At 36.7% G+C, this 16,895-nt stretch overlaps 1 protein-coding gene across 7 annotated transcripts in view; it reads right to left on the reverse strand.

The window, feature by feature from the left end:
- Positions 1 to 16,895, reverse strand: part of KMT2E (lysine methyltransferase 2E (inactive)) — a 69,693-nt gene that overhangs the window by 5,753 nt on the left and 47,045 nt on the right. For 5 of the 7 annotated variants that reach the window (XM_063448134.1, XM_063448131.1, XM_063448132.1 and 2 more), the window contains 7 exons: positions 16,515 to 16,835; positions 15,555 to 15,608; positions 14,040 to 14,291; positions 10,968 to 11,112; positions 9,611 to 9,861; positions 3,874 to 3,930; positions 65 to 634 (listed from right to left, as the gene is read on the reverse strand). In XM_063448134.1, the coding sequence (XP_063304204.1) occupies positions 65 to 634; positions 3,874 to 3,930; positions 9,611 to 9,861; positions 10,968 to 11,112; positions 14,040 to 14,291; positions 15,555 to 15,608; positions 16,515 to 16,835 (1,650 nt within the window). The remainder of the gene's footprint in view (positions 1 to 64; positions 635 to 3,873; positions 3,931 to 9,610; positions 9,862 to 10,967; positions 11,113 to 14,039; positions 14,292 to 15,554; positions 15,609 to 16,514; positions 16,836 to 16,895) is intronic. The other 2 variants (XM_063448137.1, XM_063448133.1) reach the window with 1 other exon arrangement.

Consider the following 16,895-nt stretch of genomic DNA (forward strand, 5'->3'; position numbering starts at 1 on the left):
CACTCCTACATTTTAGACAACCTAAATTCAAAATGGAAATGTCATATAAAATAAAAGTAATCACCTTTTTCTTTTGAGGTGGATTAAGTGGTGTTCCATTTCCATCCAGGACACTATCACCACTAAGTAGTGCTCTTCCAAAACTAGTCAAAAGTCCTTCTTCTGATGGACAGAAAATTGAAGCATCCAGAAACATGCCCCGAGAGTCTTCTTGCGTCTGGCACTTTGTCTCATTCATTCTGAACCCACCACCAACTTCTAACTGGTGTGATGGGGTAAGGTCTCTTAAATTAGAATTCATTGCAGAGAAATTCACACCTGTTCTATCCGGGCTTTTAATCCAATTTGCATAAACTGAGCCAAGTCCACAGAGAACAGTTTCCTGCTGGCTGCTTGAATCAGTCCTATCCTTCGATACAGGCTCTGTGTTTTTTTGCAATGCATTAAGCTCATTTGTTTCAACCCCCAAGTTAAGGTCTGATGCAACTTCATTTTCTGTGCACTGTCTATTCACATCTGTCCTATTCATTGGGCTTAAATAGCCAATAGTCTTTATTTCCTGCAGTCGAATATCAGCTAAATTAGAATTCCTTAAAGAATTCAGTACAAGGGCTGTAGGTGCTCGCTCATTAACCTGTCAAAAAAAGAATTGTGTTGAATACAATGAAAAGTACATTGCAATGTAATACACAGAAAAAAGGAATGTTGTAAAAGCAAAATAAAAAAACAATTTATTCTCATCCGACTTTGTTCAACATCACTACTTTTAAGAGGAAAAACAGATTTATCTGATATAACATACACCCTAGTTGTGTAATGCAAAAGATAAAGAGAAAGTGTTTCAAATTACCACTCTAAGCAACATACTGCTTGGTATGCTTTCTTAAGTCCTCTGATGTCATGCTCTGGTTTAATATCAACGGAGATAAAAATGATGAGCGAGAGAAAACTCACTTTTCCAACTATATGGGTGCAGGAACTCCATTTACACCTTCCCAGATAACCAATAATAAACCGAAAGAATGTCCAGCATGTCTTATTGTGAAAAAGGATATCTCTTTATTGGCAAAGCGTCAAAGTTTCAACGGTGTGTCTTTATCAAGCAAGCTAACCTATGAATTAGGAATCTGATTGAAATTTATTTTATAAAATCTTTCCCGCTACTATTACAAATTTATTTTCTCTCTCTCTCTCTCTCTTTTTTTTTTTTTTAACCCATTTTTAGTAGGAAATGTTATGAAGAAATTAGAATGCCCGACATGTGAGAATTATCTGGCTTTCCATTTAGACAGGTTTTGTTTTCGGTGGGGGTTATCCCAGTCCCCACTGGTGACCAACCTAACTGCCCTGACTCCAAAGGCTTACTGCCTGAACAACGGCAGTCACACTCCTCACACAGAGCCAAGATGGCAGATGCGCAAGTCTCATACGAACCGATGCCACAGTATGGAGGAAAGCTCCTACACTGAGCAATCGCTTCAACAACTGGACAAGCTCTTTGCCCGATTCTGGGCTACTCTGGAAAGCCGTGCTGCAGCCACACAGAGGCAGTCTAAGGAGGGAGTTCGGAGGGGTGTAAACCCGGGAGTGGATGGTCCCCCACTGGGCTCGGACACAGCCAGACAACCTGCCCAGCATAAGCTCAGCCTACCTAGGCCAAGGGCATCAAGGGTATTAAACCCCGAAGCATCAACCACACCGACCGAGAGTTCCCCGCCGCAGGCAGTGATTAAACACCAGGGCCCTTCTTCGCCCATGCTGTGGGATGGACTTGGCCTCACCGAAGCTCCAGGTCCGTGGCTTGAAGATGCTGGCCATCAAGTCAGCCTGGGGATGGACTATACTGCTTCCATCATGCTGCAGCCTTTGCTGAACCCCCTACCTCCATCATGGATATCCCACATGTGAACATCAGCTAAGACTGACCTAGCTATCAGGTGCACGCTTCTGCCAGCCATACCTATGATCCAGAGCCTTTACAAGTCTACAGGATCCAGTGGTTTTCCCTTCATTTGACTCCAACATGTTGAGCACTATTTTAATAGTTTATTTATGCATGTTTAGTTAGATACCACCTTGATAGGCACTCTGGCACTACTAGATTAGCATGTCCAACATATAATATACTTTTATGTTTTATTGGTACAGTACATTTTTCTGGCATTAACCCCTGCAACTCTCGCCTGTTATGAAGCATTGTCCCTCAATGGCAACCACAGTAATAGGTCTAGCTTAATCTTGTATATCTAGCCTGTTGTGCAGCATCCTATTCAGTACCCGACTCGGTACCTTTATATGCATTTCTAGCTTTCCTAGTTAGTGGCAAACTTTGTGTGCTACGTGGTACTGCCTAAATAAATAGCCTGCAGGGCAGCATAGCAGCCGAGTGGCACTCTCATTAAGGTTAAGCAACATTCATTATTATTCCTCAAACTATTAACCTATAAGTCAGTTCTGACAGGTCAGCACAGCCTATAAATTTCCGTTTATTTACTATAAAAATGAGGCAATGCTATATGTTGGGGAATTCCCACATTATATAAGTTCATCCATGCAATCTTACAGTTACACTTACCTACGGATATACCTTGCACTTAATCCTGTACCCAAGCCTGTTAATGTTTGAATGTATTCATCTTCTAATGCTTCGACGCATGACCTAGCTTGTGGATTATAATTAGAATGAGGCACATAATGCCAGGAGGAGAGTATTATAAGCTTGTGTATCAATCCACTGTTCTTGATATATTTCCTTTATGACTCGATTGAATATCTATTTGTATACTGTTACTCCGATACTATTGTTCTGTAAACGCTTGTTGCCTCAAATAACAAAGACTGACCAAAAAAAATAAATATATGAATGCAATTCCCTAAATCTACACCTTAATAATTAGTACCTAGATATTTTGTATTATAAAAAAATACAAAATAAATATTTTAGGTACAAATATGTATGCACGTTATATTATCTTGGATGCACTTTTATTAGTGATGTTTGTTATTTTGCCCATTGTACTTTGTTGTTTATCATTGTTTACATAACGATCATTACAGTCACTATGGAAACTGTCACTTTGTATGAGATTAATACACCTATTACTTGATCATGTAATTAATTAGGATGGTTTTAATTATAAGTTGTTTGGGGAGGAGATTAGGGTAGAAATAATAAAAACAAAGAGTGGTGGGGGGTGGGGGAGGGAGTTGGAGCATCACCCTCAGTCAATGCCCCCAGCCCTCCCTGCCCAGAGGGCGCCTCGAAAACCGGTCCGCTAGGGTGCTCGCATTATTCCTCCAGCAGTTCAAGTATTGGCCAGGAGTTGTACGAAATCATTAGATGAAAACCAGTTTTTTTTTTGTATCCCAGGTACTGCACTGATCATGAATAATTAGTATTTCCAATTTTGTCCAACCAGAATAGCATTAATTACCTGGGTGTTGTCCAGCTTTCTATGCCAATCAATGTCGTCCAGGTTGGGCAAAATCTATAAAGCAATGCATTGTCAATGCAGCGGAGGTTGAGAGATTCCTTAGGAGCAATGAAGAATTATTACTAAATGGTTTGTTAAAAAAAAATGCATGCAGCGAAGGGACGTTAGGCACCATGTCCATATTACAGTGAACTGTAGTGGTTATGTTGCTTTGACTGCGACTTTAAGGTTATGTTTTCCTTCTAGACCACTTCTCTATGTTCTAAAACTCAAATTTAATGTCACATTTGCAAACACATATTTGAGCTTGCACAAAAGTTTTTTGCCTTCCGACCATCTGTTTGCCAAGTTTTACCTGCTGTTAACGCCTGGTATTTTTTCTACTTGTTATCTACCCAAACAAATACTATAATATAAATGAAAATATACTTTGACATACCTCCTGAGCACATGATCTTCTGTTTACTTCAGGTGAGCTATCTGGTGACGAAATGCTCTAAAAATAAAATAAAAAATTTAATATACCTTATCTTCATATAATAAAATAAATACAAAAAGGCGGCAATTTTAAAACTTGGAAAAAGATTTACTCAAAGCACCATTACCCACTTCACTGCCGCCCATGTCCTGCCCTCAGCCTGTCTTCCACCTACATCCTAAAGGGAGCGCGATGTCCAACTAAAAAACAATGTTTTAATAAAACACTGTTTTTTGTTAGAGTAACCGTTTTAAAAAATAAATAAAAATCAGCAAGAAAATTAAAGAAAAATGTGGCAAAACAATGATTTCTTACTTTCATGACCAATGCCAATCGAATTACATATAGTTATATAGCTGAAAAGAGACTTGCGTCCATCAAGTTCAGTCTTCCTCACATTTGTTTTTTGTTGTTGATCCAAAAGAAGGCAAAAAAAACAAGTTTGAAGCACCCCCCAATTTTGCAACAAACTTGGAAAAAATTCCTTCTTAACCCCAGAATGGCCGTCAGATTAATCCTTCGATCAAGCAGTTATTACCCTACATTGAAAGATTATATCCTTGAATATTCTGTTTTTGCAAGTATGCATCTAGTTGCTGTTTGAACATCTGTAGGCAGAGAATTCCACATCCTTATTTTTCTTACAGTAAAAAACAAACAAAAAAAAAAACCTTTTGCTTTAGACAAAATCTTCTTTCTTCCAGTCTAAGCGCATGACCTCGTGTCCTATGTAAAGTCCGGTTTGTGAATACATTTCCACACAATGGTTTGTATTGGTCCCAAATATATTTGATTAATGAAAGACTATTCAAAGGAAATCTTCTAGGGAGAAAAAGTGTCAAGTTACTCTAATGGGGGCAGGAGGGGGGTAACCCCAGAATGATACTATTAACAAAAGAAACACCAGAGTTAACCATTTAGAAGATAAACCCTTGTGTGCAAAGAGTAACCCCAATGACAAGTCTATTGGTGGTACGTTAGAAATCAATAGAGATAACAATGAGAATAGGATTTTATGTCAAATGAAAGTTACTTTGTAAATAGATTCATTATTTATTTCATGATTTACCAACAGCCCCCTTTTTTTCTTAATAGTGTGTACTAAAATTATTTATGATAAAATCAAATGGACGTAGCTTTAAACTTCCACTGAAGTCCTATTGACATTAAACACAGAGTTTTCGTTGTTGTTATCTCTATTGATTTCTAACGTACCACCAATAGACTTGTAAGATTTCCTGTGCCAATAACGGCATATTATGACAGCAGACTTAATAATTTTTTAATATTTGAATAGATATAGGGTTTATGGGCACTACCCAGAACGTAATAACTGACACATACAGTGTACCTCCTTTAATGATATGTTTAAAATCCGTAAAATGGGATTTTATAATGGCTCATTCCGTTCTATAAACTTATATTTTGCAGCCATTAGAGATCACCTGCAGCTATCTAATTTTACAAAAGAAAAAGTTACCTGCGCTCTCTCCTTAATCCCTATGTATATTTAGACAAATGGAGGTCATTTAGTTGCTCCAATGGCCATTGGAGGGAATGCCCGCTTGCCAACGTCAAGGCAGGCCCCCCCTAAGCGGGTCCTAACACTGACCCTTCAGCCTGCTTCCTTGAGCTTCTGGCAAAGATATATCTAATGAGACAGAGAACGCAGAACTTCTCTTTTTGTATTTACTTTGTACCACACAGCCTTGTTACAATGCTGCCGCCCATCCCATGTGTTCCCTATTAAGGGTTAATAAGTATATAGGGGTGTATATAAAAAATACCCCTCTGTCTCATTAGAGATATCTTTGCCAGAAGCTCAAGGAAGCAGGCTGAAGGGTTAGTGTTAGGACCCGCTTAGGGAGGGGGGGGGGGGGGTCTGCCTTGACGTTGGCAGGCGGCATTCCCTCCAATGGCCATTGGAGCAACAGAGAGAGCGCAGGTAACTTTCTTTTCTTTGGTTTTTACTATATATTGGGGCTGATGTGTATTGTAGTCATTGCTGTCGGCCCATCGGTGATGGGAGTGAGCACAGGACTTCTCTTTTTGTATTTGTATCTAATTTTACATATGAAATAGACATTTCGGTAGTACATCTTCACATAATACATATAATGCCTTTTAGCAAACCTGCGTTAAAGTTTAACCTTGCATAGCTCCACCCTGATTTTTACCTACTTACTGATTGGAAAACAGACATCCAATCAATGACAGAGGTGCCTTATTTAAACCTCTGTCTTACTAGATTCTGTTCTCCTGGAAGAGCCTTGTCAGCGAAACGTGCGTCAGGACGTTACCCAGTATGGTGTTGGTCTAGAGATGAAGTGCGACATGTACTAATACCAAAGCGACAATACCACCCATACTCTTTTTTTTATTTGTTTTTCCTATTTTACTTGGTTACTATCTCTTATAGCCGACTTCATCCACAAGATCGCTATACAGCCTCTGTTCGCCATAGGATACTTCGTTACAAACCAGAGATGAGGTCGGGGGAGTAGCATATTTTAAGGGGTGCCCTCGAAAGCACAGCAGAGTAGGGAAGTATAGCATCTATATTTTCCTTGCTCTACTACAATATCTGCTATTTTGTTTTGTCTCTCCCCTCCTGGCTAATTATTAAAGTTACAATGTAACTTGTTTTTTCAGTTACTTTGCTTTCAGTTCGCATTATCCACACATTGCAACATACAGTGCAATTACCAATTTATCACCGAGTTACAGTGAATAGTATCAGATATTTGTTTATTATTTCAAGTTTTTGTTTTATTATATTATTTAATTTATATTGTTTATTTACTATATACAATATTTCCTTTAGTTTTTGAAGGACATTGTCCCATTATAGACAATAAATGGATTCAGTATACCCGCGATTAAGTATTTTAAATCAAATATTTTAAACAAGTATATTAAAAGTTACATTTTATTGGGGTTACTCTTTGCACACAAGGGTTTATCTTCTAAATGGTTAACTCTTGTGTTTCTTTTGTTAATCGTATATTTGTATAATGTTATCATATGCCCTTTCAGGCAACGTTTTTCTAAACTAAAGAGGTTTAAAATTTGTTAACCTTTCTTCATAGCTGATATGTTCCATTCCTTTTATTAATTTATTAACCCGCCTCTGCACTTTTTCTAGTGCCATAATATCATTCTTTAGAACAGGTGCCCAAAGTTGCAGAGCATATTCAATATGTGGTCTTACCAGTGATTTATAAAGAGGCAAAATTATATTCTCATCCCAAGAATGAATGCCCTTTTTTCATGCATGCCTAAACCACTGATGATTGACATTGTTGCGTAGTTTGTGGTCTATAAGAATTCCCAAGTCCTTTTTGTGTGTTGTTATCCCTAATTTACTCCAATTAAGGGTATACAATGCAATATATATATATATAACATTTTATTTACCATATGTACAATTATTTTCACTTCAATCACCAAGACCATTTCTGATTTAAGAAGTGATCATGGTGGTGTGAGTCAAAGAAAATTTGCACTTTTGGGCTGGGTTTTAGTTGCACCCCTGGCACATTTGACATAGGATGCCCAGAACACAGTTGTGGACTGCCTAAAATCAATACTGTGCTAAAAATAAGTCTGTATTTATGTTGCCAACGCACTAAGAGAGTTTCAAGCCTTGCAATGGTATGCATGTATCTCCTCTCCCTCTTTCATTGAATTCACTTCACTCACTTCTGTCCCAAACACCATTGAGGTTGGTTTATTTTTTTTTTTACCATTTTAAATACACCCCCACCCTCTCATTGTAAACACCCGCACCTCTTTAAGAAGCATTTGATTGGAACATGCAAAAAAGTGGTGATGTCAGAAGACATGAGTAAACCAGCATGCAGTGATTTGCCTGGTGCTGAATTCCAAGTAAGTTTAGTGATGCCCTCCCCAAAATGGTTAAAATTAACCCTAATTAAAACAATGAATAAAGTAAATGTTCACTAAGAAAAAGTTGGAGTAAACCACCGGTGTCCGACCTTTTGGCAACCCCAGGCCACATTTAGTGAAGAGGAATGGTCTTGGGCACATAACAAAAATATATAATTAATTTGTATAATAAATCTTTAAAAGCCCTATTCTGAAAGGGATTCTCCAGACCCTGGAGTGCCCCTCTCCCTCCCACCCCCCCATCCCAAGTTGCTGAAGGGGTCATCCCTCGGTGCTGGTCAGGCTCCGCCTCCTCTCCTGACGTCGGCGGGGGAGACCTAATGCGCAGGCACGGCAATGGCCGCTCACGTGCATTAGACCTCCCCATAGGAAAGCATTATTTGGTTTTCTATTAGGATTTTGGCGACGGAGTTTATGAAAACTGCAATAATTACACTTGCAGTATTAAGGGTAGTGGCACCCAGACCACTCCAATGGGCAGAAGTGGTCTGGGTGCCTGGAGTATCCCTTTAATTTTGATATTCAATTTCTTTAGTAGATAACTACCTTATTTGTTATCCTTACGTGGCATTGCTATATTGAAAGATACCAAATTAGGGTGCTATCTGACAATCACATACACAGTTATACAAAAATAATCAAACACAATCACAAACCTACACACAGACGCGCGCGTGCACATACAATCACAGAAATACACATACACACACACAATCATATACAAACAATCACAGACCCACAAACAATTACTGGCATACACACAAAAATCACATTCATAACATACTTAGTAATTCAAACTCCACCCAGCCTTGCTACCTTGCTCTGGGAGGGGTGCAGTGGATTCTCTCCCTTGTGGCCAGTGGTTGCTGCTGTGATGGGATCACTGTACTCTTCCTGCACAGGTCCCTTGCGCGCAGATGAAGGGATGAGGTCATATCCCAGTTGCTGGCTCACTGCATGGCGCGTGAGGGAGCTGTGCACAAACAGCACAGTAAGCAACAGTCTCCCTGCCTCCCGGATGACAACTGGGCCGCATTACAAGAGGTTCAGGGCTGCGGATTGGACACACCTGGAGTAAACCTTTAACAAGCTGACCATTTGATCACAAATGCAAACCTAGATGGCTGACAAACGCCTATTTCAAGTCTTTGTGCATCGATACTATAGCGTCTGTCACTGTCGGGGGTCTTTTGCAAAGACACTCCCAAGACCACTAGGGGAGGTCGCAAGATGCAGGGAAAGGCAAGTTTTACTTATCTGATCCTGTCCCGCGCAATCTTAATTTGGTTGGCCCCGTTCAGCTTCATCTGGGATTCATCTGCCAGGAGCCCGCAAGAGTACAGCACTGAGGTCTATGGGGGATTCCATCAAATTATCCATAAACAATACCATTTTCCCTACAGCTGTTACTAGTAGCGCAGCTTCTTGTCAAGTTCTTTCAGGTGCACAAAAAACACACACAAGACAAAGTTATTCAGACTTTGTCTCAGTATCTTTTTTTACTGCATTGGGATTTCAATAAAATTCCAACACCGTCAATATGAGTATTTTATAAAGATTGTAGCATTAAGAAATACTACTTTTGTAAGGCAGTGTATGTGTGTGACAGAGCCGCTTTAATATGACCTGTAACCATTCAAATGTATGGCATAGCACATTCTTCTATTGATTTCCATTAAACTTCCATTGAACCCACTTCTAACTGCTATTTACACATCTGTAACCGGTTTCTCATCTTAGCTGGATAACCCACAAACACCCTTGCAAGTTCATGTCCCTTACGGCTTACCTCAAAATGAACTTGGTTTCCACGGACGCAAGGAGTAACAGGGGTAACTGGTGAATAAATCTGTTTACAAATACTACGACAAGTTTCATCCTCTATTTTTACCCTGGGTGGAGTTGCAAACAATGTATCTGTGGAGACAATATCCGTATGTGTAGGTGTAGCATAAGGTGATGCAGTAGGTGTCGAATTTTCAGAATATGCACAGTCCAACAAATGAAACAGTCTTCGTTTTTTTAAGGGAGTTGTCAAATCTAAATAAAAAATAAATAAAATAAAAATAAAAAGCAACCCCCAACAAGACTAAAAAAAAAAAAACCTGTTAAAACACACCAGTAATATTTAAAATATAGTGCATATCTACGTATAATTCAGACAAAGCAAAACATGCATGTTCACTAAAGTGAAAATTCAAAGCTAATTTAAATAAAATGTAATGCCAGAGTGGTCAAACTGGAAGCATAAAGGACATAATTTTTCTAGTTCTTATCCTTAAAAGAATACTATGGTCATCACAATCACTACAGCTTATGGTGTTTATAGCCTGTCCCTGCAGGCTCAGCAATGTAAACCGTCCCTTTCAGAGAAAACCGTGTTTACATTGCTGCTTAGTAACACCTCTAGGTGCAGTCACTCAGATGGCCACTTCCTATTGTGCAGCACCTATGTTCACTGATCACTCTCAAAGCATCTCTGTGAGAAGATACGGATAGGCGTTGTGCGGTGTTTGACGAGCAGTTGCAATAGCCTCAAGACCGATTATCCCAGCCATGAAGGGCCAGCACAGCAATGGAAAAAAGTTATATATTTAAAAAAAAAAAAACAAAAAAAAAAACAACAACTTTTTTTCCCTCCATTCTAAGGGGGTTGATCACCCAAACAGCCACTCCAGAACTATAGTGTTAGGAATACACAATTCTATACCAAACACTATTGTGTTCCTTGAAATTTTTTAATTCATGTTGCATTTTTACTTCTGTGAATAACACTGATATTTTCTTCTGAGATATTTTCTTTTTCGGCTTTATGCAAGATGCCATTAAGAATGGCTGTGTACACAGCCATTTGAGGCAACCATATTTGTACATATTTTTTTGTTTACATTCTATACCAACAGCTGAGTAAACAGGGTGAAAAAAAACCCAAATACACACACCATTGGTTAAAATTGAATACATGCATTTGCTGACATTTTGACAAGTACAACATAACGAGAGAGAGAGAATGAATATGAATAAATTATTGATGTATACTTTTCTAGTTGATTGTTTCAGTAGTAAACCATGTAATATTTTGAGCAATGTTTGTATATATTACAAACAGATGAACACACAAAAGTAATAATTGTATTATCGCTCACCCGGTAGAGGACAGCTGCCATTCATAACTAAATGACACTTGTTTTCATTAAATGTAATTGGACTTTGAGATCGATCTTGAGCAGGAGAATCAAATGGATTTACTGGAGAAGAATGTTCTTCTTCCAATGCTTGTTTTAACCACCGCTATAAAAAGACAATATTAAATAACATTTAAGCACAGTATTCAACAGATAATGACAAACTATTCCTTAGAATTAACAAACATATAATCATTGTAATTGGGACACCCTACATGATCTGCCACTATTTTGCTGCTTCTGCTAGATTTGTGACAGCATGATTTTTTTTAGTGTCTTTTAGAAAGTGACTTGAAAACAAATACACCTATATAAAACCTAACTAAAAATGTAGGCCAAAAATCACCAAGCAGTGATAACAAAAAGGATTTTCCCGTACCAGCTATAATTTCCTGACTTCTGTAATGTTGTTTATAGTTTATTGTTCAGTAAATAAACAAATTTCTAGTGCATTTTAAAAGTCATGAATAGTCAATAGATAGTGACATAGCAAGATTTAAAACCAAAAATAAAACACTCCTCATTTAACCCCTTAACGCCGTTACGGCGTTCCATGCCGTCGCGCTTTAAATGGGCTTTAAAGCCGTTGCGGCGGCATGGAACGCCGTAACGGTTTAAGCCCCCAGGAGCCAGCAACTACTCACCTCCGCCGCGATCCTCTTCTGGGGGGCTGCCTGAGAGCCCAGGCAGCCCCCCTCCGGCAAATGAGGCCCCCGGGGGCCATGTGATCGCTCTCAAAGAGCGATCACATGGCCCCCTATAGCTGGCTATGGATCTGCCAGCAGGGGGACTGTTTGAAATATCAGACAGTCCCCCTGCTGGTAGGAGGTGTAAAAAAAATAAAATAAACATGTTTAAAAATAAATTAAATATATTTTAATATATATATAATATGTATATATATATATTATATATATAATATATATACATATTATATATATGTAACGTCATCCAACGTGTATTTTAATATTAATATAAGTATATAAATTAATATTAAAATACACTTAGAATGACGTTACATATATATAATATGTATATATTATATATATAATAGATGTACATATATATATTATATATAAATACGTATAATTAAAATAATAAATAAATAAAATAATAAAATAAATAAATAAAATATTGAAACAAAAAATATAAATTATATATGCATATGTAATTTCATTCTAACTGTATTTTGTTATTAATATATATATATCGGTAACAAAATACACTTAGAATGACATTCTATATATATCTATCGTTGTATAAAATACAAATAACCGCAAATATATATATATATATATATATATATAGATAAATACATATAATTACAGAAAAGATTACATTAGTATACAGAATTTATATATAGAATTTATATAGAATTTATATAGAATAGTATATAGAATTTAAATACCTATAAATGCATATATATTAAAATTCTACGTGTATATTTAAATAATCTTTTAACGTAATTATGTGATTTGATTAATTAAAATTTGATTGACATGCCTGACAACACAGGGAGAAAGTGCAGAGAATTTAATTCGCAAGCACTATATTTGACCCTGTAACTCTCCAAGACACCATAAAACCTGTACATAGGGGGTACTGTTTTACTCGGGAGACTTCACTGAACTCAAATATTAGTGTTTCAAACTGGTAAATTGTATTACAACAATGATATTTTAAGTAAAAGTGACGTTTTTCGCATTTTTTACAAGCGAACGGCACTTTTATGGTCTATATTATTGTTGTAATATGTTTTACGGTTTTAAAACACTAATATTTGTGTTTAGTGAAGTCTCCCGAGAATAACAGTACCCCCCATGTACAGGTTTTATGGTGTTTTGGAAAGTTAGAGAGTCACATATAAGGCTTGCATTTCATTTTTTTCACATTGAAATTTGCCAGATTGGTTATGTTGCCTTTGAGAGCGTATGGTAGCCCAGGAATGAGAATTACCCCCATGATGGCATACCATTTGCAAAAGTAGACAACCCGAGGTATTGCAAGTGGGGTATGTCCAGTCTTTCTTAGTAGCCACTTAGTCACAAACACTGGCCAAATATTAGTTTTTTGCTTTTTTCACACAAAAACAAATATGAACGCTAATTTTGCCCAGTGTTTGTGACTAAGTGGCTACTAAAAAAGACTAAACATACCCCACTTTCAATACCTTGGCTTGTCTAATTTTTCAAATGGTATGCCATTATGGGGGTAATTCTCTTTCCTGGGCTACCACACCGTCTCAAAGGTAACATTACTAATCTGGAAAATTTCAATTTGAAAATGGAACGTTCTATATTTGACCCTGTAACTTTCCAAAACACAATAAAACCTGTTAATGGGGGGTACTGTTGTACTCGTGAGACATCGCTGATTACAAATATGCGCATTTTTTTTGCAGTAAAACCTAACAGTATTATGACATTCACAGCTAAAATGGCAGACGGAAATACAAATTTAAAAAAAAATCTTATTTTCTCACCTTTTTTTTTTATTTTATTCATAATAAATTATGTTCCATATATGAATAGTTAATGATAGATTAAAGCCCTGTTTCTCCTGAACAAAATGATTTATTATAAGTGTGGGTGCATATAATTTGAAAGAGGGGAACTACGGTTGAACAGACATATAGCGCAAATTCCAGTTTTTGTTTACATTTTGTTTTGATCAGAACGTGCACTATTGACTCCGTCCTGAAGGGGTTAACTAACATATGTTTAGATGTTAGCAGTCTCAATAAAAAGATTGGGCTATTACAAAAAAATACAAATAATAAAACATTATAATATCTCTCAATTCCAAAGAACAGCACTCAAGGGACTTAGAATGGTATAAAAATAAAACTGCTTTTTTTTCAGTGATTGCCTTTTTAAAATTGACGTTTCAGTTCACCACAGAACATATACATACATATGTCTAAACTAAGGTAAGACAAGAAGAACGACAGCGCTTAAGATACATTTTACATAACCATGACTCATGTGTTTATCAGAGACCATGCATTTTCCAAATAAAAATTAGTTCAGATACCTTTTTACAACAACTCGAAACAGTCTCTTCATCCTTTTTCTTTTTCTTCTCAGAAAGGAATGGCGATGTAAATCGGATATAATGCTTTGGAGTGGTGTATGTATGGGGACTGTAAATTAGTCCAGGGAGGGAATTCAACTGAGTTGCAAGGACTTCCGGGTCAGTGGTTATGCGCAGAGGTCTTTCCAGGAAAGTCTCTCCAGTTTTCCCAGGCTTCTCATGCTTTTCATTTAACCATTCATTTACCAAGTGCTAAACAAATAAACAAAATGTCTTATGGTTTATCTCCCAAATATTATAATTGCCTTATTGTTCTGTTTTTGTTTTAACTAAACCAGTCATGTGCTGCACTGTATGCATATGAGTGGGTGGAGGGGGTCACTTGACATTTTATTTAGCTTCTTTGATCAGCACTGCCTACATTTGAAACAAATTCATTAGCACAGGAATGTCAATAAGAGACATGACTTATATATGCACAAGTTACTTATACTCCGACATACCATTACAAATTGCCATGACTAGATATTGAAGGATCGTATTGTGCAGACTAGTCTTATACCGTGTGACAAAAAGCAGACAACACAGTTAACATGTACTGTTTATGTAACGTTTGTTTCAAATGCTCTATTAAACTTCTAGAATGCTATACAAAGGCCACATAAAAACATGTGGCTAAATAACCATAACATACATGGCACAGTAATGTTGTATAGTATTTAAATGTGATAACCCCCATACTATTCATATTTCAAAAGAAAACGTCTGATTTTATAACTGGTGGTAACAATACCTAGTTAAGTAAATATTATATAAAAAAAAATGTTTAAAGCACTGTCTGCGCCTGGAAAATTAACATGTCTATCCTAAATATGTAATAGAAAGGACGACTTTACAAATGAATAAACAATTTGTCCCTAACGCTTTAATCTAACATATTTCCTAAAAGTGGATTGATATCAATTTGGCAATGTCTCTAATTCCTATTGCTTTTAAGTAAAATTCACAATATATGATATACATATGGGACTTCTACGTGATTTGAAGAGATAGATCTCTTGGGAAACATAGGTGCATCAATTGCTGCATAAAAAAACCAAATGTGATTTAAATTCTAAACAGCAGAGAATTGAGCAATGAGACTGCAGGGGCATGATCTATACACAAAAACTGCTTCATTCAGCTAAATATGATTTGGCGACTATAATGTCCCTTTAAAGAACAAAAGTGTTCATGATGCCAAAATATCTAGAGTGGTAAAAACTCCACAATATGGGAACCACAGGTATTTAAGTTGGCAAACTAGTGCATACCAAGTAGATGTTCACCATAGCAAGGAAAAAAAATTAACTATTACAAAGCAGAAAGGAGATAAAAATAAAATGCTAAATAACTTAAATTTATTAAAAGGAATATTTTGTTCTACACTTTTTTCATCTTCCAGTAGATTTTACACATTCTGGATTAAATACTTGTGTGGGGAAATAAAGTCACGAAACTGCCTTTGATACATACTGTAACAAGAGTGTCCTTCCATTTTTGAAGTGCCACACAAGTGCTTACGCAAGACTGCAAACAGAATGGCAATGTATGTATTATTCATAAGATACACGCTCAAAAGGGAAACACGTAGCAAAGCATGCCATCAGTAACATTTTATACAAGTGTCAGTTTATGTGACTTTAAATTGCATAACAGGAATTGGATAAATTCCATGACTAAAACATAATAATATATATTTTATATTTATCTCAAACTGCAACACAGTGACAATTTTTCTGAATGTCTAGAATAAGAACTAAAAAGGCATTCTTTATATCAAACATATTCTTGGTTATTTTATGTTTCACTTCAAAAGGTCTTTTCCAGTGACATGTATCTTAAGTAAATAGCTTTTTGCCTAAATGAAGTTAAAATGAACTGCGTGTCACTGGACATTTAACCTTAGTCGTCGACAAATTACCCTAGAAAAAACCCTAATGATATTTACATTATTACATTTGTGTTTTCTAAAAATATCCATTTGCATTTTGCAACTTAATAAACATAATCTAAAAAGTATTTAAACAGGATAGGTAAATTTGGCTTGTTGTTAGTTTCCAAGTACACTCTGTGGTCTACAGGTTATTATCCACCTTAAGTAACTATTTTTACTGACCGGAGAGAGAAAAAACTAAATTGTCCAACTTGTAAATCTGAGATATTTTAGCTGGAGCCCTGAGCAAAGAGCTAGCTGAAACAAATGCAACCTTGTGGAACTGAGAATGCTAGCATTTTGTTGCAATTTTGAAAATCCATATAGATCAGAAATAAAAATAAATTATAATATCATTTTTTTTCTTCTTCCTTTAATTGTGCTTGAAGTAAAGCACCATGTCTGTAACAGAATTAATGTCCCAAGTCATACATGATAAAACTACGTTTATCACACCATAGAAGATCACATAGGATGGATGGCTTACCATGAAAACATACCTTTTTAGTTTTAGGGTACTTTACAGAACATTTGTTGTGGATAGGTGATTCAATTTCTTTAACTTCTTCAGTATCCACTGGTGTATCAGCATTTTCATTGATATGTTCTTCTGCAAGAGCACAGTTTTCAGGTTCAGCATGCTGTGGTGTAATTTCAACATCTGGAGAAGATGGCTGAATATCTGAACAAGTGCTAACTGTTCTATGGCGTCTACGCTGCTGTCCAATGTGGGTTCTGCTTCTTGTAAAACTTTTTCGCTGCTTCGTGCGATTTATTTTGGCAGGTGTAGGTTTGCTGACAGGCTCCTCTTTCACAGGTTCCTAGAGCACATAATTTTAGTAGTGAGAAAGGCTGGAGAATAAACCAATTCAGCTTTTTAT

Source organism: Pelobates fuscus, chromosome 3 (genome assembly GCF_036172605.1).
Source record: "Pelobates fuscus isolate aPelFus1 chromosome 3, aPelFus1.pri, whole genome shotgun sequence".
Taxonomy (NCBI): Eukaryota; Metazoa; Chordata; class Amphibia; order Anura; family Pelobatidae; genus Pelobates; species Pelobates fuscus.